Raw genomic sequence first — 20,172 nt, 5'->3', positions numbered from 1 at the left:
AGCGACGAATTGTGCAACTAATTGCCAGTTCGCCCTGTTTGTGTTGGCCATGTACCCACGCAAAATCTCTACACAAGAGCTACTCATCTGGTTGCTGACGAGAGCCGCCGACAACAGCAGGAACTTTAACACGCACACCATGGCGAAGCCGAAGCGCAGCCTACTAGGCCTAGGTGCAGGTTGCCGAGGAACGGAAAAAAGTACCACGTGACCACGAAAAGCGATTATATGGGGGGGGGGGGGCGCTCGTACGGGAAGTAGGTAAAAAAGGGGGGAGGGGGAAGCGCAGTGTGCAGGGATATCGAGGTTTGGAGAGGGGGGCAGGAAAGGAGGGAAGGGAGAAGGTAGTCGGGCGCATACCGATCTGTCCCTTGGGATGCGGGAGCCCGTTTCGGCGCGCGGAGCGATGCTGGCGGTGCGCTCGCGCCGGCTAGGTTGCCATCAGCCGGAGGAGGCTATTGGACAGACGGATATGCCAGGCGCGCCAATCGGCATGCTGGGACCATCCGCCTCGCTCGCAAGCGCCAAAGTCATCGTACAACACCTTTCCGCCTCACGTCCGCCTGGCGGCCAAAAACTGGCGGACCGCTCGCGAAGCGGACGAGGTGGAAGGCGCTCCGAAACGATCGTACAACGGCCCTTAGGCTCTCGCCCTTTTGAAGGTGAGCAAGTTTTCTGCAGTGAGATATTTGGGAAGGTTGTCCCAAGTCTTGCTTTGCTGCTTTTTAGCCAATATGCATTCATTTGACCATCAAACTTCCTGTGTGTTTTGTATAAATTTGACATTTGTGTAATAGCCTGTATTGCTGCAAATAGTAGGAAAAGTCACAAATTTTTCATTTATTTCTTCTATATTAAGGGTTTCGGCGTATTCAATTTCTAGTGTGGCCTTTGTTCTGAAAAGGCACCAATCGGAGAGATGAATTTTTCATCACCGTGCCCTCGTAGAGATGATGGATGTAGGTGATTTTAGCATTAAAATCGTAGGTATGTAGTTACTTCCCCGGTGGTTGTCTAAAACATTCCAAATAATATCATTAAAAATCGATGGAGATGCAAATACTAAATCGAGGCAGGTCATTTTAGCAGAGCTGGGGCACTACGTGGCTTTTCTTATGCTATATGAAACAATAAAATCCTCGATGAGCGGTCACCTGGAATAAGTACGCTCACTTCCCCGGAAGGGCGAGTGTTCGTTAAAGTTTCCAAATATCACATATGGCTCAGGCAGTTTTTTAAGAAGTTCTAATTCGTGCATGGTAATTGTATTGAGTGGTGGTATGAACACAAAGTGTAGCGGAACTATCACCATCAGCAGTGCTGCGCCGCCTCAGCTTGTGACATGCGCTCGCTCTTGCTACGTGGGGCCACGTGCGAAGTAGAGTAAAGATCGTTGATTCCTGGTTCCTTGGCTGTTTGCTTCATTCGCGTCGCGCTCCGTTAATTTTAAGGGGACTAAGTCTGTCCTTCTACAGTTTGGTGAACCCCAACGTGGTGGACGCGGATAACGCCACCACGGTTGCGGTGCCCAGTCTCGGGGTCCCGGCTCATACACTGGCTGCGGAGAACATCACCAGCATCTGCGTTCAGCTGCCGTCATTTAGGCCTCGGAACCCTGCCGTATGGTTCGCGCAAGTGGAGGCTGTGTTCGATCTTCAGTGCATCGCTTCACAACGCGCGAAGTATATCCACGTCGTGTCGACTCTCTCCTCCGAGGTGATGGACGAGTTTAACGACTTTATAATGACGTCCGACCCTTCCTCTCCGTGTGATTACTTCGAAGATATGGTCCTAGCTCGGAAGACCATCTCGGAGCACAGCCACCTGCAGCAGTTGCTCAGCATTAAGGACCTCGCCAACCGTGGATCATCTCAGCTCCTCCATCGCATGTGACAGCTGCTCGGCAACTGCCCACAGGACATCAACTGCCCTCTACTCCAAGAGCAGTTCCTTCAGCGCCTGTCTCAGAACCTCGAGGTCATCCTGGCTGCAGCAGGTGATGTTAGCTTATAAAAGCTAGCGGAGTTGGCTGACCGTGTCTCGGATATTCTGGCCCGCGTTCTGTGGTTGCAATTTCTTCCGCCGCGCCGTCCACTTCTGTCGACCGGCAGTCAAGCCTCGAGGCTAAAATCCACCACCTCGCGAGCAGCATGCCGCACTGCGAGCGTCGATTCCTCGTCGCTACCAGCGTTCCTCTAATCAACGGTTGCGCCATCGTTCCAGTTCCAAACATCGATCAAGCCCTGCCCGTGACGGGTTCTGATGGTGCAACCGCAAGTTCGGCGCCGCTGCCCGCCAGTGCCGGCAGCCTTGCCTATGGTTGGGAAGCCCACCAGCGAGTCGCTGATGGCGGCCGGTGACTGGCTCTACATCCAGCCGCCTCCTATATGTCACCTACAAGATCTCGGGATGCCGTTTCCTTGTGGACACCGGCACACAGATTAGCGTCGTGCCTGCCTCCCACTTTGATTGGCAACGCGCTGTGCAATGAGCACTTTTGCAGGCGGTCCACACCTCCCAAATCGCTACCTTCGCAAAGCGCTCAGTCACTCTCGATGTTGGCTTACGCCGCAAATTCAGATGGATTTTTATTACCGCCGACATGCGGTTTGCCATCCTCAGAGCCGGCATCCTCGCCACTTATAGCCTGGCTGTCGACATTCAACCTCGTCGACTGGTGCACCACACGACTCAACTGTCTGAACGGCGTCCTCATCGCGGTGGTAGCCCCCATCCTCCAAGCCGCTCTGCAGCTCCCGTTGTTTGCCTTTGCTGCGATTCTGGCCGTTTTTCCTCCCATCACGCGAGCTAGGAACCTTGAGCACAGCGTCCGTCAAAGAGTCACGCACCACATAGTCACTACAGGCCAACCAGCGTTTAGCCAACCGCGCCGCCTTGCTGGCGACCGCGTCGTCACTGCTCGCCGCAAATTCGTCCATATGCTGCTATTGGGCATCATTCGGCCGTCGTCCAGCAGTTGGTCTTCTGCGCTGAATATGGTGCGAAACGTTACACCGGCGATTGGCGCGCTCTTGCGGCGACTATCGTACCCTTAACGCCAGCACTGTCCAGGATCGATATCCTCTCCCTCAAATTCATGACTTTGCTGCCAACCGGCATCGCATGACCATATATTCCAAGACTGACCGGCTGCGGGCCTACCATCAGATGCCGGTTGATCCTACAGTCATCGCTAAGACTGCCATTGTAGCACCGTTTGTCTTCTTCAAGCACGTCCGTAATCCCTTTAGTCTGCGAAACGCTGCTCACACATTCAAACGCTGCATCAACGAGGTCACTTGTGACCTGCGGTTTGTGTTGGCGTATCTCAATGAACTGCTGGTTGCCAGTTACTCGTCAGAAGAACACGCTGAAAACCTGCGCCTGCTCTTTTCATGCCTCGAAGAGCACCGCCTTTTCATCAATCCGGCCAAGTGCGTTTTGGCGTCGACGCCGTCGAGTTCCTTGGGCATCATGTCACAGCGCAGGCAATTCGCTCTTTGGAGGCAGTTCAGGAGGCAATTCAGGAGTTAAATCCATCGCCACTCTCGTGGCGCAGGATTTCCGCGGGGACGCCGCGGATGTGCGAGTTTTCGATGTCGGCAGGCTATCGCTGACATCCATATCCTCCGCAGTGGACATGGAGGATGCTTCTCGGTCGCAATGGCCCGTGGCCTTCGCATTCTTCTTTTCTGTTGGCACCGCTGAACCAGACTCTGCTGCAGTGGCAGTCTGTTCAACCAGCAGTTGTCTTCTTAGTAGGGCGGGGCGACAGGTAAGGATCAGCAGAGCTCTTCTGGGCGTCTGTCGCCGAGGATGCCGCAGGTGGGGCATCAGGGCCTCTGGCGAGAATCACGTGGTCTTCTCGCCAAATTTTCAGCCTGTGGACTGCCGCTGGATTCTGTGTTGGGGCTTGGGTATCGACACAAGGTCCGTCGGATCGACCTGTGTGCCAACCGAAACCGAAGGCGGTGGCGGTGCCCACGTCACCAATTCGGATTATATCCCTTTCTGTGGAAAGAGAAGTTTCTTTACCTCTAGGTAGGACTTGTCTGTGGTCTACAAAGCTATAATTTGTATTTATGTTTTCCAAACCGAGAATGACCTTGAGTACGCGCCATGAGCGCCATTGCAGTTGATGCATTTCGTTGAGCGTTCGCATCTCTCCCCGGTATGTGTCTTTTCTCCACATGTGAAAAAAGCGGGTTTACCACGGGAAGCCAACATCCCGTCTCCAAATCACTGGCATTTAAAACATCATCTGGGATTCGGTATGTATGGGCGGACTTTACAATGGAGGTATGCGGCGTGAATGAGATCAGGCAGAGTTCTGCTAGTCGACACTTCAGGCGTTTTGACACGCCTGAAGTGTCAACGACACTTCGGGTGTAGGCCAACATGCAACACTTCGGGGATGTGCCGACATGCAACACTTCGGGAGTGGGCCGACATGCGACACTTCGGGAGTGGGCCGACATGCGACAAATCGGGGGTGGGCCAACTTGCGGCACTTCGGAGGTGAGCCAACATGCGACACTTCGGAGGTGGGCCAACATGCAACACTTCGTGTGTGTGCCAACATGCAACACTTCGTGTGTGTGCCAACATGCAACACTTCGGTGGGGAGCCAACATGCAACACTTCGGTGGGGAGCCAACTGCCGAGTTCCGGGGGTGTGCCAAATGCCAAGTTTATGGGGTGAGCCAGCCGCTAAGTTTCGGAGGGAGCCATCGGCCAAGATGTGGGGCGAGCCAACAGCGAAATTGTGAAAGTGCCATATTTTGGGAGACCTTTGGAAGCTCAAATTAGGCGGCGGTCTGATCAGTTCCTGTGGCTTCACTTGCTCGTGATGGCGGCATCTTCCAAGGGACCACATAGTAAATTTAGTTACGAAAAAAGCGGGTTGTTTTTGCAAGTTTACACCTTAAATGCTCCGCTTTGAAACTATGCGTGGGCTGTAGCGTCAAATACGAGCACTCCTGCATGCAAAAGAAACAATTCCATCATTTTTGAGAAATGAAATGTCATTTTCATGCGTGCCTTCAATCACTTAACTTCTACCTCACATCAGATTAAAGATTAGACAAGGCCCGGAGTCAACATCTGCAAATTACTTCGACAACCGCGAGCGCTCAGAGTGCAAATGGTAACTTAGCCAGCACTAACAATACATGTATGAGGCTCTAGGTAGCAAGCTCAAGTTCATTAGAATGATCAAAGCATTACATGCGTTCAGTGCATCCCACATCTAAACATTATTTTAGGTTGCAGACTCATTCTGCGAATTACGGAACTCATGAGCACAGCTACAAACCATTCAGGCAGGCTTGTGTCCGACAAAGCATTACATGCGTTCAGTGCATCCCACATCTAAACATTATTTTAGGTTGCAGTCTCATTCTGCGAATTACGGAACTCATGAGCACAGCTACAAACCATTCAGACAGGCTTGTGTCCGACATACTTATTATTTCGAGTTCCAAGATAGTCTTGTTCTTAGCCAGACCATTGATGATTTCATCCGCCGGTGAGGCCGATTCCGAAGATATTTTCAGGCGTCTCAGGTGGGGGGTCACAGGCAGATAGGCTGCCAAAGCATTAGCCACTTTTCTCTGGTCGTCTCCTGGCATATCAAGCAAAGTGAGCGATGTCAGCCAGTCCTCGCGGATATTGTGGAGTGGGTTCCTCTGGCTCAGCTGGGCGAAAATGTTTTGCAGTTCAGCGTGCTCTCCGTTGGTCTCAATCCAGTTTTGAATGATCCATGCCATTTGGAAGGACATCTTGGGGCCAGCCCTAAATAAAAAATTGAGCATGCACAAAAAAAATTAATTTCGCACCTGTCAGTTTTTCAAGTGCGCCATTTGAAGCATTACTCAGTGGAGAGTAAATACTTTCGAAATTCTGTAATGAGGGCCCAGACGGTCAATTTTCTTTGGAACGGCGCCATGCAACCACTCAAAGTAATCAGTGGGTTTTGTACCGCCTGCTTAAAACGCTGTGCCCAGAAACCATGAAAATTCGCAGCTTCCTAGAGCCCGGAGTGAATAATAAAGAGGTTAAAATAGCAGTTCTTTTTGTTTAGCGCAACACGTGTAATAATAACTGCTACAATGGCTACAGTCTCCACTGACTGGCTCGCTACAACGTCGTTGCTTCCCGATCACAAACGGAAGCTGTTATAAAAGCGATTGGATTCTGAGAGCCACGCAGAGAAGAGGAATAGAGACGTGCATATAAGTGCGCAATTTTCTCATGTAATTTACGTGACTCTACCTCCCATGCGTTTGTATTCAGAACCAATTATTAATCCAGTTATTTAGACAGCTGTGCTACCATGCTCATGAGAAGCCGGAAATACTAGAAATAATTTTTGCCGCGCATTGGTGAAAACTCGTCGCTTGCCCCGCTGAGGGAGACACATTTAGAAATTGATGGGAGGAAAACAGTACCGCTTTGTACAGCAAACAGTTTAGGGCACTGAATACATTGCAGCGTTCACTGCTGTTTTGTTCTGAAAAGCGTGTTTTACAACTCATTTCTTTTTGGAGCAAAAGTGTGGTGCTGTTTTCGCTAAAGCTAAGCAGTTCGCTTCAAGAGTAGCAAACGCGGCAGCCAGTGCGTGGACACAGCACACTTGTAAACCTGATTTTTCAAACTCTTTTATGGGGCTGACATAAACCGAAGCTTCTATCAAATTTCCACTTCATTGTATTACCCAAAAAACGAGCTCAGCGAATGCTCGGTTGTAATTATGCCGGAGCCCTGCACTACCGCACCTATTTCTTCCTTTCTTCTTCCACTCCTTTATCCCTTCCCTTACGGCGCGGTTCAGGTGTCCAACGATATATGAGACAAATACTGCGCCATTTCCTTTCTCAAAAAACCAATTATTATTACAAATATTAATGCTCAAGACCGACACAGAAGGGACGAAGGACAAGCGCCATCTTATATGTGCTTAATTTTTGCATCAGCAACATCACCAAAAATAAAAAGTGTACGGTATAAATCCCCCTAAACCACAGGCATTGAAATAAACTGTCGAAGATACATGATTTCTTGCTTAAAGAGTGCCAAAGGCATATTCCTCGCGTTCATTTCACTGGTCCCTCACCATGGTAAAAAAATTCGTAGGAGACACGTATCTCTTAACTGTGGGAAGGAGAAAGCCGTTTGCGACTCATTGCATTGATATGAATTTGCCGTGCTTGAACTCATTTCACGACAGAGCAGAAGAGCACCTGGCACGAGCGTGGCGCCACGTGGCCAAGGTGGCGATGTAACGGACGGGCGGTCACCACGAGTATGAGCCGTTAAAGGCTATTGCCTTAGAAACAAATGAAGTTTTGGGAACGCTACTGCTCGCTTTTTCACAAAGAGGCAACTGGCTCAACGTTCCTGGTTTTTATAGCACTCTAATTTAATATGAGAATTTTTCAACACTTCTCGCGCCAACGCACCACAACTTTTACCCAGAATCTCTCGAGCATACGCGGTTCGCATGTTTTCCAGCCTACACAATGCTCAGATAAATGCGCTTCTCCTCCATTTTTTACCGAGTGCAGAAGTTCTCCTGCAAGGACCTGACTGCAACACCCCGACCGCCCTATCCAGGTTTTCCGCAAGTCAAAAGAATTTAATAAACGACCTCAGTGCAAAGTTCTCTGGAAGGTATGACACATTTTAATGCGTTCTTTATGCCTTCGGTGTGATGCGCTAGCGAAGTTGAGCCAGCTTTTGCGGAGCAGAATACATGCATGACAGGTTCTCCATCTTGTGTAGTTACGGTACCAATTCGGGTTGAACCATAAGCTTTTTCTGCTCACATTGCTTCCCAAGCATGTCTCGTTTGGTTTTCCGAACCAGGGATTCAGCAGCTTATTTAATGACCCCACAGGGGATCCTGCTGTATAAAACCGCTCATCTCCCTTATTAATAGGACTTCGACCCTGGCTTCCGAGCGTTGTGGACGTGTGTCGCATGGGTTTGAAGTTTGAAGATTATTTTCATTTCAGTAAGAAATGAAAATAAGCTCGCCCACTGCAGGGCAAAGGCATCGCCTATGTCTCTACAATTAACACGGTCCTTTGCCAGCGACGCCCACTCTATGCCTTGCAAACTTCCTAAATTCTTCCGCCCACCTAACCTTCTGCCCCCCCCCCCCCCCCCTACTACGCAAGACTTCTCTTGGAATCAACTACTTAACCCTTAAGAACAAGCGGTTAACTTGCCTTCACCTTCGCATTACATGCCCGCCAAAGCACATTTCTTACTTTTGATTTCGACCAGGACGGCATTAACCATCGTTCGTTCCCTCACTCACTCTGCCCGTTTCCGGTTTCTTAACCGTCACTTAGAGAATGACTAAGTTTGCTAGCTTTTTAGAGCATCGATAGAATTCACGACGTGCATGGTATTTTATTCGTGACAACACTCTCACAAACGGTATCCTGCCGTAATGAATAGGCCGGTTGTTGTACTCTTTCTTGCAGCTGTTTACTCCGCCTAAGCTCCCCACATGATGATGCGACTCCTTCGCCATACAACATAATTGTCTTAGCACACCGACTACGGTAGACGTGAGTTGGAGGACGTTTATTTTCTAAGCATGTTATTGCAGGAGGACTATATAGTCACATGTGACCTACATCTCTCGCGAAATACACCCCTGTCCGCAAAGTCCTGATAAACATTTCCAAAGACGGAATGAGTGCCGTTCAGCGGAGGCATACACTTGCGTCAGATTATGAGAACAGTGCGTTGTCACTGTCACAATTTCCAGAAAACAAATACATCTGTATCGTTATGTAGCAATACTTTGTATCTCTTGGGATACCTCTCGTATATATGTTTAAAAAGAGCGATCTTGCAAGTGAACACGATTCGCTTTTTTCAGGGAAAACACTCCCCAATTTACCCTGTCTAACCCTTCGCGTTTCGCCGCGAAACATTGGCTAAAATACTTTATAATCTCGCGTCAGTGAGACGCGAATGGTCCACATGAGCGGCGCTTACCCTATAAAGAGTTTATTGAAAAAGATACGTATCAGGGTGAGAGAAATCTTCGTTCACAAAGGAAGGACCCTCAAGATACCGTGAGGTATAAAATGGTTGCCGAGCAAAGATTCTTTGTGCTGCACAGCTGTTCTCAACGATTTCACGGCTGACTGAGCTGAACTAACTGCAACCTGCCTCTAATTCACACATCGTGACAGCGTTCTGTCACCTACTGGCAAGTTGGGCCAGTATAATTAGTAAAGTGTGATCAGGAAGACGCCGTTTTATTCAGAGAGCCATATACCAGGTGTAGTGGTTTGGTTTATAGGTTTATAGGGTTTAACGTGCCAAAGCGACTCAGGCTATGAGAGACGGCGTAGTAAAGGCCTCTGGAAATTTCGACCACCTAAGGTTTTTAACCTGCACTGACATCGCACTGTACACGGGCCTCTAGAATTTCGCCTCCATCGAAATTCGACCACCGTGGCCGGGATCGAACCCGCATCTTTTGGGCCAGCAGCCGAGCGCCGTAACCACTCAGCCACCGCGGCGGCTATACCAGGCGTAGTACGGCAGCCGGCCACTAACCTGCAAAAAAATTGGCAGTGGCTTAGCTCGGCTATGCCAGAATATACGCAGCGAGACGTACATTTCCCTGCCTGAGATTGTTGAAACTCGAACGGTGTGATCAGTCACACGACGGGCCTTCACATACTCTTCTGTTGGTTTGCTTTGACATCTTCCTTCTTTGACATCTCTCGGCGGCTATGCGCCGTCTATTACGCTAGGCAGTCTGGCATCTCCGTTTGGCAAGCTGTTCCTCTGTCTGTTCGGGCGTCTTCGCTGCTCTCTTCGCCTTCCCACGCCCATTCTCTTTGTTGAGTACCCAAGTGGCAGGCGACAACCTCAGAATCAGAAGAGTTATTCGCTTGTCTATACCGCCTTTAGCAGCAGCTGGACTCTTCTTTCTGCATCCATGTCAAACATTGTGATACAGCCGACCATTACATCTCCGCCTTTTGTACGCAATACTGCGCATACAGCGCGCGTTTCCAGTGATAGAGCGGTGTGCGGCGAGGCGGCGACGAAGCGCGCGGCGCACCTGTGGGGTGTCTCTGGTTGCTAATTAGTATGTTATCGGCGCATGCGCACAACTGCTCATCCACGTGACGTCACGTGCGGCTGCGACGGTAGAGCGGGCGTGCGGCCGCGGCGACGGCAATGCCTACGACGCACCTGCGGCTCCTCTCCGGTTGCCATGGTAACGATGCATGCGCAGAACTTGCCTCTCCCGGCCACCGGAAAATGCTCGACTGTTAGTCTCATGTAGCTCTCGCTACAATATGCTTTAGATCCTAGCCGCCGCGGTCGCATTTCAATGAAGATGAAATGCTGGAGGCCAGTGTGTTCTGCGACACCAGTGCAGGTTACAGAACACCATTTGGTGGAATTTCAGGAGCCCTTCACTACGGAGTCCCCCATAGCCTGAGTAGCTTACAGACGTTAAAATCGGAAAAACGAAACCTTTTCAGATGTAAAGATGCCTGTGGCGGCATAGCAATAGCAATATTAGGGGTCATATCAAAACGGGGCAATAAGGTTAGCTAGTAAACTGCTGATTTAATTTCTGACAGTTACCTTTTACAGTTACTGTCCGGCGCCTGGCTCCTGCTGGTTAATTCTAGAGATCCATTACTAATGAGGAAATCAATTTTAAGAGTGTTAACTCTTACTACCCGCATTCGAATGGTTTTAGTCCGTCCGAGATTTCAAGATGGCGGCCGGAAATCTTAGGTCAGCGAAATGAGACACCCCATCACGTGACCGCGAGCGCGCAGTCATCAAGCCGGCATAGCGGCCGGTTCACCGTATGCTGGCGTTCCACTATATGCTTACTGTCTAAGCGAGTGCCGTGATGTCTGCCTCATAGCGTCGCCAGTGGTGAGAAAATTGTGGCCCACCCGTTTGACGCAGAGGGTTCAGATGGTAGTAAACAAATCAGCACTGTTCAGCGCACAAAGTTGTTAGTCGAGTTAAAGCCTGGTGTATGGAAGGATTCGTACGGACGACCTTTGCTCCTAGAAACCGTAACCGAGGGCGACATTGGGAAGGCGGTGGTAGGTGAACCAGTGCTCGCAGAGGGATGCAAGTGGTACCAAAAAAATTGTCGGTTCGCAATGTACACGTTGGAATCCGAAGCGTAGGCGAAAAGAACTCCGGTAACGCTCTTCACTTGATTTCGCAATCGCGAATCAATATTTTTTTCTAATTTAGTAACTAAGATTGCCCTCTGCACTGTGGCTCAACAATGTTTTGACATCTTGTCCCAAAAGACGCTGTTATACTCCACGCTGCTGCAAAAAGAGGTAACATGACATCCGCGCGATAGATAAGCGCGTCTCTTTGACGGGAGACAACCGTATTTTGATGAGCCAAAGCACCGAGGGTAATCAGGTTTTGGAAATTCCAGAAATGATTATATGTGATACTAACAGTGCGCTACAAATTTATAACTTACTACGGGCTGAAATGAACCTCAAATGTCAAAAATTACTTAACTATTTTTTTTCTTAGTATTTACCTTTTTCTCGTGTTTGCCACCACCGATATCACTATTCCAGAGAAGCCATGCTTATATTTAAAAGACCTCAATTTTAAAAAATAGTGAAATTCTTCCTTGAAACACTTCCTGCGTCAGCTGACGATAGTTGCAGCCATGGACAACATTTTTTTTTATACCACCTGCCTTATGACTGAAAGCTGACTGGTATAATCCCCAGTTTTTATTCATCTTTTTGTTTCATTGCAATAGCGTTAAGGAGCTCGTGTCGCATATAATCCTGTGTCAACGTTGTCGGCGTTGTAACACAAGAATCTCCAAGTAGAATATCTTACGACTATACGGGGAATCGAAACCAGGTCTTTCAGGTTGCGAAGCGAGCACGCGAAGAACACGCTACAAAGTATTTTCCTTATTGCCCGGCTCTGCCCCAAAACATTTCACCAAACAAAGTCAAACAAAAACTAGACAAACCGCTATGTACATGTGGCACTGTTGTGGTCAGTCAGCACGAGTCTTGCTTGTTCTAGCAATGAAGTGGGCCTAGTGAATGCGTTGTGTTCTTTTTCTTCGTGCATTGACTTTCTGTACTGATGAGTAGAAGTGAAATTAGTATGCTACTTTCGAAAGGGGACTCGATAACAATTGAGTTCTACTATATAAAGCATTTCAGTTGACTGCATGAGCTGTGCCAAAGCCGCGCCATATATGTTGTATAGATAAAAGTAAATGCGAATAGCTTCCGCTGAATTACGATAGTGGTATTATGACCAAGTTTCGTTTGAATTTAGGCTTATAAAGTTCTATGTTCTAAAGCGACTTAGGCTATGAGGGGCGCCGTAGTATAGGGCTATTTTGGCGACTTGTGGCTCTTTAAATTTCACTAGCATCGCACGGGGTTCTGGATTTGAATAAGGAGAACCGAGAGACGAAACCTGGGGGAGAGACGTCAACTAGTCCGAACGCCTAACCAGGTAAAAAAACGACGCTTCTGACCCGCGGACGGCAGCGTGGGTGCAATCCTTCGCGACCTTTTCGGGCTTAGGACGGCCAGGCAGCGGCGACCGAACCTGTGTGTGTCACATTTTGCGCGGGTGTTAACCAATAAGTTGCCACGGAACACACAACGACAGAGCGCCAGTAATGTACGCGCCTGTGAGCTGTTATGGTCAACGAATGCGATGCCAGCGGTGACGCAGACGCCATTACGGCCTGTCTGTCTTTTCTTTTTTGCTTCAAACTTCATGGTGGAAGTGTCCACCGATATGTGAAACAATCACTACGTCTTTTTATTCCTTTAAAATCACAACGAACGCTCACAACGGCAAATTCAGGGAGCAGCGACTCTGCAGTCCGCTTGTGATCTTTTCGGGCGGGGGATGCGATGTTTTGAGCGGCATCGTAGGCACTTCGAGCGATTTTCCCAACGGGCAAGGCGTTGCGCCGAACAGGTGGTGGTGTTCCACTGGCTTCCCGGCAGGGCTACTACACGCTGTTGAGTTCCACTCTTTCAGGCAAATTTTAAGCGTCCTCCATTTTGTATTTCAAGGACTCGCAATAGAAGGAATATGTCCACTTATGGAAGGCGAGTGCGCTGCACTCAGGCTTAGCTGAAGTGAGGCGATCCTGAAGAATGGCGACGTATGGGAGAATCGTATATTCTATCGAAAGGCTTTCTTAGCACTCCTCTTCAAACAAGTACCCCGTCGCGGTTATACAAAACGTTACTTCAAGCATGCACACACCCGAGCATGTTTTATCCACTCACTCAAGTAGCAGCCGTGCAAAATGCACGAGGAGTTGTTGTTCTTGGTATCGGTGGAGGCACACCTACACAAGGCCTTAAGCCGAACGTGGAACGCCAGCAGAAAGGTTTAAAAAATACGCCTAAGCTACTGTACCTTAACAATCGGTTCATGATAGTGAAAACTAATTCCGTCACCGGTGGCCCCATGCGCGTTAGGTAGACAAAAATACATTTAAATCAGGATGCAACAAACCTCCATATAGAGAAATCGTCGCTATAAAAGTTTCTCAGTTCCGAACGGCACCCCCTTCGAAATGTGTGTTTTTGAGAACTTCATTTAAAGAAGGTGCCGCAGCGCACGACCAGGAAGTAACGAATTCGCAACGCCGAATACCCATTAACTTGAACTGATTTAACATGAAGTTTCTCCGAATCATGCGAGGAGGAGTTGCAGAAATATTTATTACAGCACGGTACTTAATTGGGTAAGGGAAGTGGGGATGGTCGTTGTGCTGGGTGGCAGTCTCCATTCCGGGACGCCATTGGCCGCCGCCGCTGCCTGTGCTCTCTTGGAGCAGTGCCCGCTAAGCCTCCAGGTCTGAGCTGGACTGGGCCATCTCCGCAGCCTTCCCTAGTTGGCTGCCTTATAACGGCTATTATGTCCATTGTACTGGCAGGTCCACACATGTGGTATAGGTTAGCATACTGACCGCAGAATTTGAACCTGGTCGTGATTTAGTGTCCACGTAAGGAAGGCCCTTTATATGAAGGAGTAATTGATAATGTTAATATAGCAAAACTCTGGATAATTTGGGCCCATCAAAATTGAAACTCGAGGCACGTTTCAAGAAGCAGTTTTCACTCCGCTGCTTTTCACTCCGCTGCTTTCACTCCCCGAGATGCTCCACGCATGCAGTGTATGGAGTGCGCAACGTGCCGTGCCCCACAACTATTGGCGACTTCTCGTGGACAACGCTGCAGTCTGCCCATTTTTCACTTCTATATCTGCACACGAAATGGAACTACTTAAATGTATGTCCAAAAGCAGCACAAAACAGCGTGACGTAGGAGAGGAGGCTCGGGAGAGCGGTGCCGCTGTCGCCATGTTAACAATGTGAAATGTCTCGCTGCTTGAAACTTCGAGTAATGGTTGTTTACAGTGAATGCTGGTGGATATGTATAGTGAAATTTAATTCTTAAAGCGCCTTAGCTCTTTCTACTCGCATTCGAAGGTTCATTGTGTGTCCGAGATTTCATGATTGTGGCAGGAAATCTCAGGTCACCAAATTGTAAAACGTTCATTAGAACAGAAACATCGATTACAAAAGAAGGCTTCGAGAAAAGAAAAAAGCATCTGTTCATTGTGAGCAAAGAAAGCATTTACTACCAAACCAGAGCTATGAAAAATGACTCACTTGCCGAAGGTCACTTTTCTTATCATTTCCAGAGGATATCTTCTAATGGTCCAGAGTAGGATGCTTTCGATTCTAAGGAACGGGAAGTGCAGGCCTAAGAGTGTGGCGCAGCTGTTGGCAGCAAACAAGAGACGTGGCAGCTCCCATTCATTGAAGTCCAAGTCGACAGCAATTTGTTGCAATGACTTCGTCGCCGCGAGGCCGTGGATCAGGTGGTTGGCATGCCACCTCACTTGCCTGAAATCAAGCTGCAAATATTCAAAATTGCTTAACTAGTAGATTTATGCGTGAAACTTGTCGATTCACGAAAAACTATTCACGGCAGGTCGTATTTTGCCCCTGCATATTTTCGGATGACGCTTTCGCCAATATATGCCAAAAAATATTTGCTCAGTTTGAGCTCTCTGGTTGAACGTAGCATGTGCTCCGGATCAATTGTTAGTTCGTCTGCTAAACAAAGAATATACCATGTAGTTGAGCCTAATTTGTCCGCTACTAGAATTATGTCCTGCATTGAACTAAACGTATGATTCATCCACGCGTAACTCGAAATATATGAATTATGCCATTGTGAATTCTGCGGTGTTAAAGTATTCAAATTTATATAACCATTGGGCAAAGTATGCCGAGGATTTGTAGCGCTGGGATTTGAAGTTGAGTCGTAATAGACGATAAAATTTCGGGCTCCCTTTCACAGCGTTGGCGCCGGGCGGAGAAGGTTGGTCCGACGTCATGAATAGGAAGAATTAAAATATCCGTTGCCGTCAACCACACCCTGCCGTGCTATGTTCAATGCTGCAATGCGCCCCCCACTTCGCGCTCAGCGCTATGCAGAATCTTAAATGCCGTCGCGATAACTAGCGCACATAACGATCCCATTCCAAATGCTAGCCCAGTAGGACTTAACATGTTTTACCTGGAGGGTTTACTCCTTCCAGCCATATAAGCGCACCGAATTTGAAAACATCGGAAATTGCGCTTTAAAGAGCCTTTGAGGGATGCACTGTGGTTGTGACAGAGGCACAGCCAATGTTCACTCCTTCGTTCATACTTGACGCGCATTTCCCACGTATTTTATTGTACTTATCGTAGCACGCATGAACGCGCGCCAAAGCTATTACCACTTGTACTCGGCGAATGTATGTGCAGTGCCCACGGAGACAAATATATAGAGCTCCGCGGTTTGCATGGAGCTTGCACCACGCTCTCCTGTCCACAAGAACGATCGTGCATGGTTTGTAACCACTTGCTCCGGATACATCGTGTACAGCAGCCTCGCTCTCTAACTTATCACTTACTGTACTGCAGCACTATATTTAATGGCCTTATTGACGTGGCCAATAGACTTTATACATGGCTACAGGAGCTCAGACAAAAAAAAAAGTTTTAGCCCATGGTACGCTTCTCGGTAACGAGATTTTGAAGTGCATCTGATGCGGCATATAGCCCGTAGGCGGCCGCATATCGAGCATGCAGTGCCGAACGAAAGCGGACCTAGGTTGCGGCTGGCGTAGAGCGCACAGCGATCCGATCCGACGCCGCTGAGCGTCGCCTCCTCCGAACGGTCGGTGGCGCCACCTGTGAGCGAGCGGCGGCCACAACTGGCATGCATCGCCACAGCACTCACCGAACACTACTTTAAACCTATGTAGGAGGTCCCTCACTCCACGTCCCTGGCACGCAGGCTCAAGGGGCGGGGGCCAGGGCCTCCGCGACTAAAGAAAGTGCAAAGTTAGACCGATTCTTCGCGGCTTCCGTCGCCAGGCGGATGACTTGTTGCTTGGGCGGGGGAATCGCTTCCAGCTAGACCTCCTAGGCATCTCTACATTTTATCTTCTTCTTGACGTCTAGGGAGTCAAGACATTGCGAGATTATATGATCAAAAGTACCCCTTTCTCCGCAGATTCTACATTTACCATCAGGTCTATCATTTTTTCGCATGAGGAACAGCCAGACTGGATTTGGAAAATTCCCAGCTTGGAAGCATCGCCAAGCGACAGCCTCTCTAAGCAGTCTGAGATTTTGGGAAAGGAAGGGTCTCGAAAGAGGCAAACTAAATTTTAGCAAGCTCTGAATTGAACCGTAAAATTACGATAATCTGGACCCCGCACACGAATCAGCACCAGGCAATGAGGCGACACAGGAGTTAGCCCGAGCTCTCTTCATCCGAGTAGCCCTAGAGCCACCCGGCTGTCGGCGAATGGTCGAGCGCATGCAAACCTATACTGCAGTCGTCGAGCACTACAGAATTCAAAGAACGTCTTTGCCCCACCGGACCGAAATTTAAGCGCTCGCCGATTACCTTACTGACGACATCATCGGCGCACAGATGACAGCGCGTGCTTTTCTGCTGTCTGGACTCGGTAGTCAACGCAACGGTTACCTGCACTCACGCCACTATTGTACCCTTCTTCACTTTTCTTCTCTCGCTCAGTTCTGTCGCTCAGCTGCTCTCCGCGGTCTGTTACACCGACACGGCGCGCACTCAGTCAGTGAACAGGCGGGTTATTATTTCGATCTAAAAATTGCAAAATCTAAGTTTTACGTTCCGAAGCAACAATTGACCATTTAAAAATGCCGAAGAGTAGGACCGCGGCTTTATTTAGGCCAGTAGGCGTTTCTGACGAACGCTAACGTCTAAAACCTCACGAGAGCCTTTTGAGTCTCCTATCCAACGAAACACTGCCGTCATGGCTGGAAATGAACTCGGGTCGGCCGGCTCAGTATCTGAGCGCCCTAGGCACTAAGCCACCGGGGCTAGCACGGCACTTTATCTGAATTCCTAAGGAACTTCACTGAAATTGTTTGTAAGCTTCGGGCGCAGTTCAGATTGCAGTCGGTGTTTCATTCGCTTTACGCAGGTGGTTCGGGCAAGATAGACCGCTGCCAAGCGCTATACGAATGCTACTGCCGACTAAAGTTGGCGCCACGGCCGCTGACCTCTTAACATCAGTGCCCCTTCTGAACCGGCAGCGCATGGGACCGCAGAAATAGCAGTGCTTTTAAACAGCCATTCCACTACCACCTGACGGGAATGCTCATAGACCCTGGCCTGTTGCTTGTTCAAACAGTAACTCAAGTTTTCTATGAAATATGCAGATCGCCAGCTGCATTCACGGTCTGCCGCAAGCAAATTGCTGGAATGTCAAGCCATTCGCCAAAATTGAGCGAAAAGCCTTCGAGGCAAAGAGGATGAATCACAGAGGTATGTCAGCAGCGTTTGCTTGGGGGATACTTGGTTCATGTTTCATCCAAGAGAAATTCTCTCTTAGCGCGACACATAAGCGGGACAAGAGAGGCCCGTTTATGCGCCTGTTTAGCCCCTGTTTTGCCCCATTTATGTGTCCCGCTAAAAAAGAATTTACATTGGAAAAATCCCTGGGAGGCGGCCCGATTTCCCTTTTCACGCTTTGCGTTCGGTGCTTGCACGATCGTTTTCGCAGGAAGCCGAACATGACTGCTTACAACAGGGCTACAAACAAGGAGGCGCCGTTACTGGTCGTTGAATTCATCCTCACCAGCACTACTACGACCACTTCAGGAATAAGGTCTCTCCCATACCTCTAAAATTAATCATGTCCTGTTCCAGCTGTGGCCACCCTATCCCAAACAGTTTTACACGCCGAGTTTAGTCTCCGCCGCTCCTTGCTACGATAGCCCTCTCTTGCAGAATAGATCCTCACGCTTAATGACCATCAGTTCCCGTGCCTTGACATTACACGCCATGTCCAGGACCATTTCTTTATCCTGATTTCGACAATGATATTATTAATCCATGTTTGTTATCTCAACCACTTTGCCCTCGCCTTGCATGCTACGGTTACACAAATCAGTTTCCTTGGCAAAGCTAGCTGCGTTGTACTCGATTTGAATTCAACACTTTCGTTTCCTCCAAGGTTGCTACCGATCGCCGAGTACGGATACGATACAGCTATTATAAATTTTTCACTTGAGGAATTTTAGTGAACTACTTTCGTGCTGAGAGCACATTCTAGTTCTTCTAGTAACGTCAGTCTCGTGATCCGGATCTGCGTTCACTGCCTGCCCTATGTAGGCATATTCCCTTACCACTTCCAGCTGCTCAATAACAATTGCAAAATGCTGTTCATTTTTTAGGTGTTGAACATTATTTTTGGCTGTTGTATATTATTGTTAGGTCGACTGTTCATATTTGCCGGTCTACGGCATTCATCATGATTTGCAATTTAACCCCTGAGTGCCCTAGCAAGGTAGTCTCATCAGCGAGTAGAAGATAACTAAGGAACTCTCTATCAACTCTTATCCCCGACTGTTCTCAATCCATTCCTTTCGATACCTCTTGCAAAGAGGTGATAAATACGATTGGCGAGTTTGTGTCTTCCTACCAAGCATCTTTCTTTAATGCTGCTATATTGAACACAAGGAGTTTCCAACGCGCGCGCTGGAAAAAAAAAAGAAATTGAACTCTCACCAACATTCCCTAAGGCACCCGCAGCTGTAAGCACATCCCCCCGCCACCCTGGCGAAGCGGGGAGCACTCCGAGATATTTTCAAGAGAATCCCAGCGTTCTCGAGAATACAACGTGGATTAAGACGTAGCTTAACGTGTGCTGCGACACCTATCCCTCAGCGCGCCGCAGTGGCTGAGTGGTTATGGCTCTCGGTTGCTGGCCCGGAAGACGCGGCTTCTATCCCTGCCGCTGCGGTCGTATTTCGAAGAAGGCGAAGGTGTACTGGGCGACGTCAGTGCACGTTAAAGAACCCCAGGTGGTCTAAATTTCCGGAGCAATTCACTACGGCGTCTCAGAAAGCCTGAGTCGCTAAGGGACGTTAAACCTCATAAACCGTAATAAAGCCTTTCCAAAAATTTTGGACTAGGTTGTTTAAGAACGCGTTGCATGTTATGTAGCTGTAGGTCAGGCTTCACACAGCGATGTCTTTCTGCAAGCCGTCTAGAGTGAGCTTGGAGCTAGAGTGTTACTGTTGCGACAGCTTTGGTACCTGAGTGCGTAGCTCCTCCTCCTGCTTGGGTGTATTTGTTTCTGTGCAGTTTTTTTTAAGTGTTACAAAAGTGCACCTCCTCTATTCGTCCGTTTGTCTTCCGCCGTCCATCGTCTGGCTGTCTGCTACGAGTTTAACGCCTAATAAACGAGTGGCTTGAAGAAAGCGAGGTTCGAAGAAAAAACATATCTATACTCCTTCTTTATGGAAAACTCACTACTGCTTTACAAAGGCCTTCGATGGCTCTGCAGTCGTTTTAGATGTCGCAGTCTTTCGGCACAAATCTCCTATACCACCTGATTCTGTAACGCCTACATGACTGCTGACGGTCCAACTTAGTCAAAGTTTTCCTGGTAAACTATGAACGCTGTAAAGGGGTTGGGTATGTTGTGCGTATTTATCTATCACATGAACAGTGTGATTATAGTCTATTGTCGACAAGGCTTCGCGAAGGCCTCCTCCATCATTTCGTT

The 20,172-nt window shown here is 48.7% G+C and overlaps 1 protein-coding gene across 1 annotated transcript in view; it reads right to left on the bottom strand.

Annotated features, from left to right (window-relative positions):
- The window catches only part of LOC144129637 (uncharacterized), a 75,447-nt gene that overhangs the window by 19,561 nt on the left and 35,714 nt on the right, over positions 1–20,172 (bottom strand). Inside the window, exons 5-6 of the mRNA XM_077663754.1 lie at positions 14,720–14,967; positions 5,465–5,793 (exon numbers count right to left, since the gene is read on the bottom strand). Coding sequence (XP_077519880.1) covers positions 5,465–5,793; positions 14,720–14,967 — 577 coding nt within the window. The remainder of the gene's footprint in view (positions 1–5,464; positions 5,794–14,719; positions 14,968–20,172) is intronic.

Source organism: Amblyomma americanum, chromosome 4, assembly GCF_052857255.1.
Source record: "Amblyomma americanum isolate KBUSLIRL-KWMA chromosome 4, ASM5285725v1, whole genome shotgun sequence".
Classification (NCBI taxonomy): domain Eukaryota; kingdom Metazoa; phylum Arthropoda; class Arachnida; order Ixodida; family Ixodidae; genus Amblyomma; species Amblyomma americanum.
This window is presented reverse-complemented; position numbering and strand designations above follow the sequence as displayed.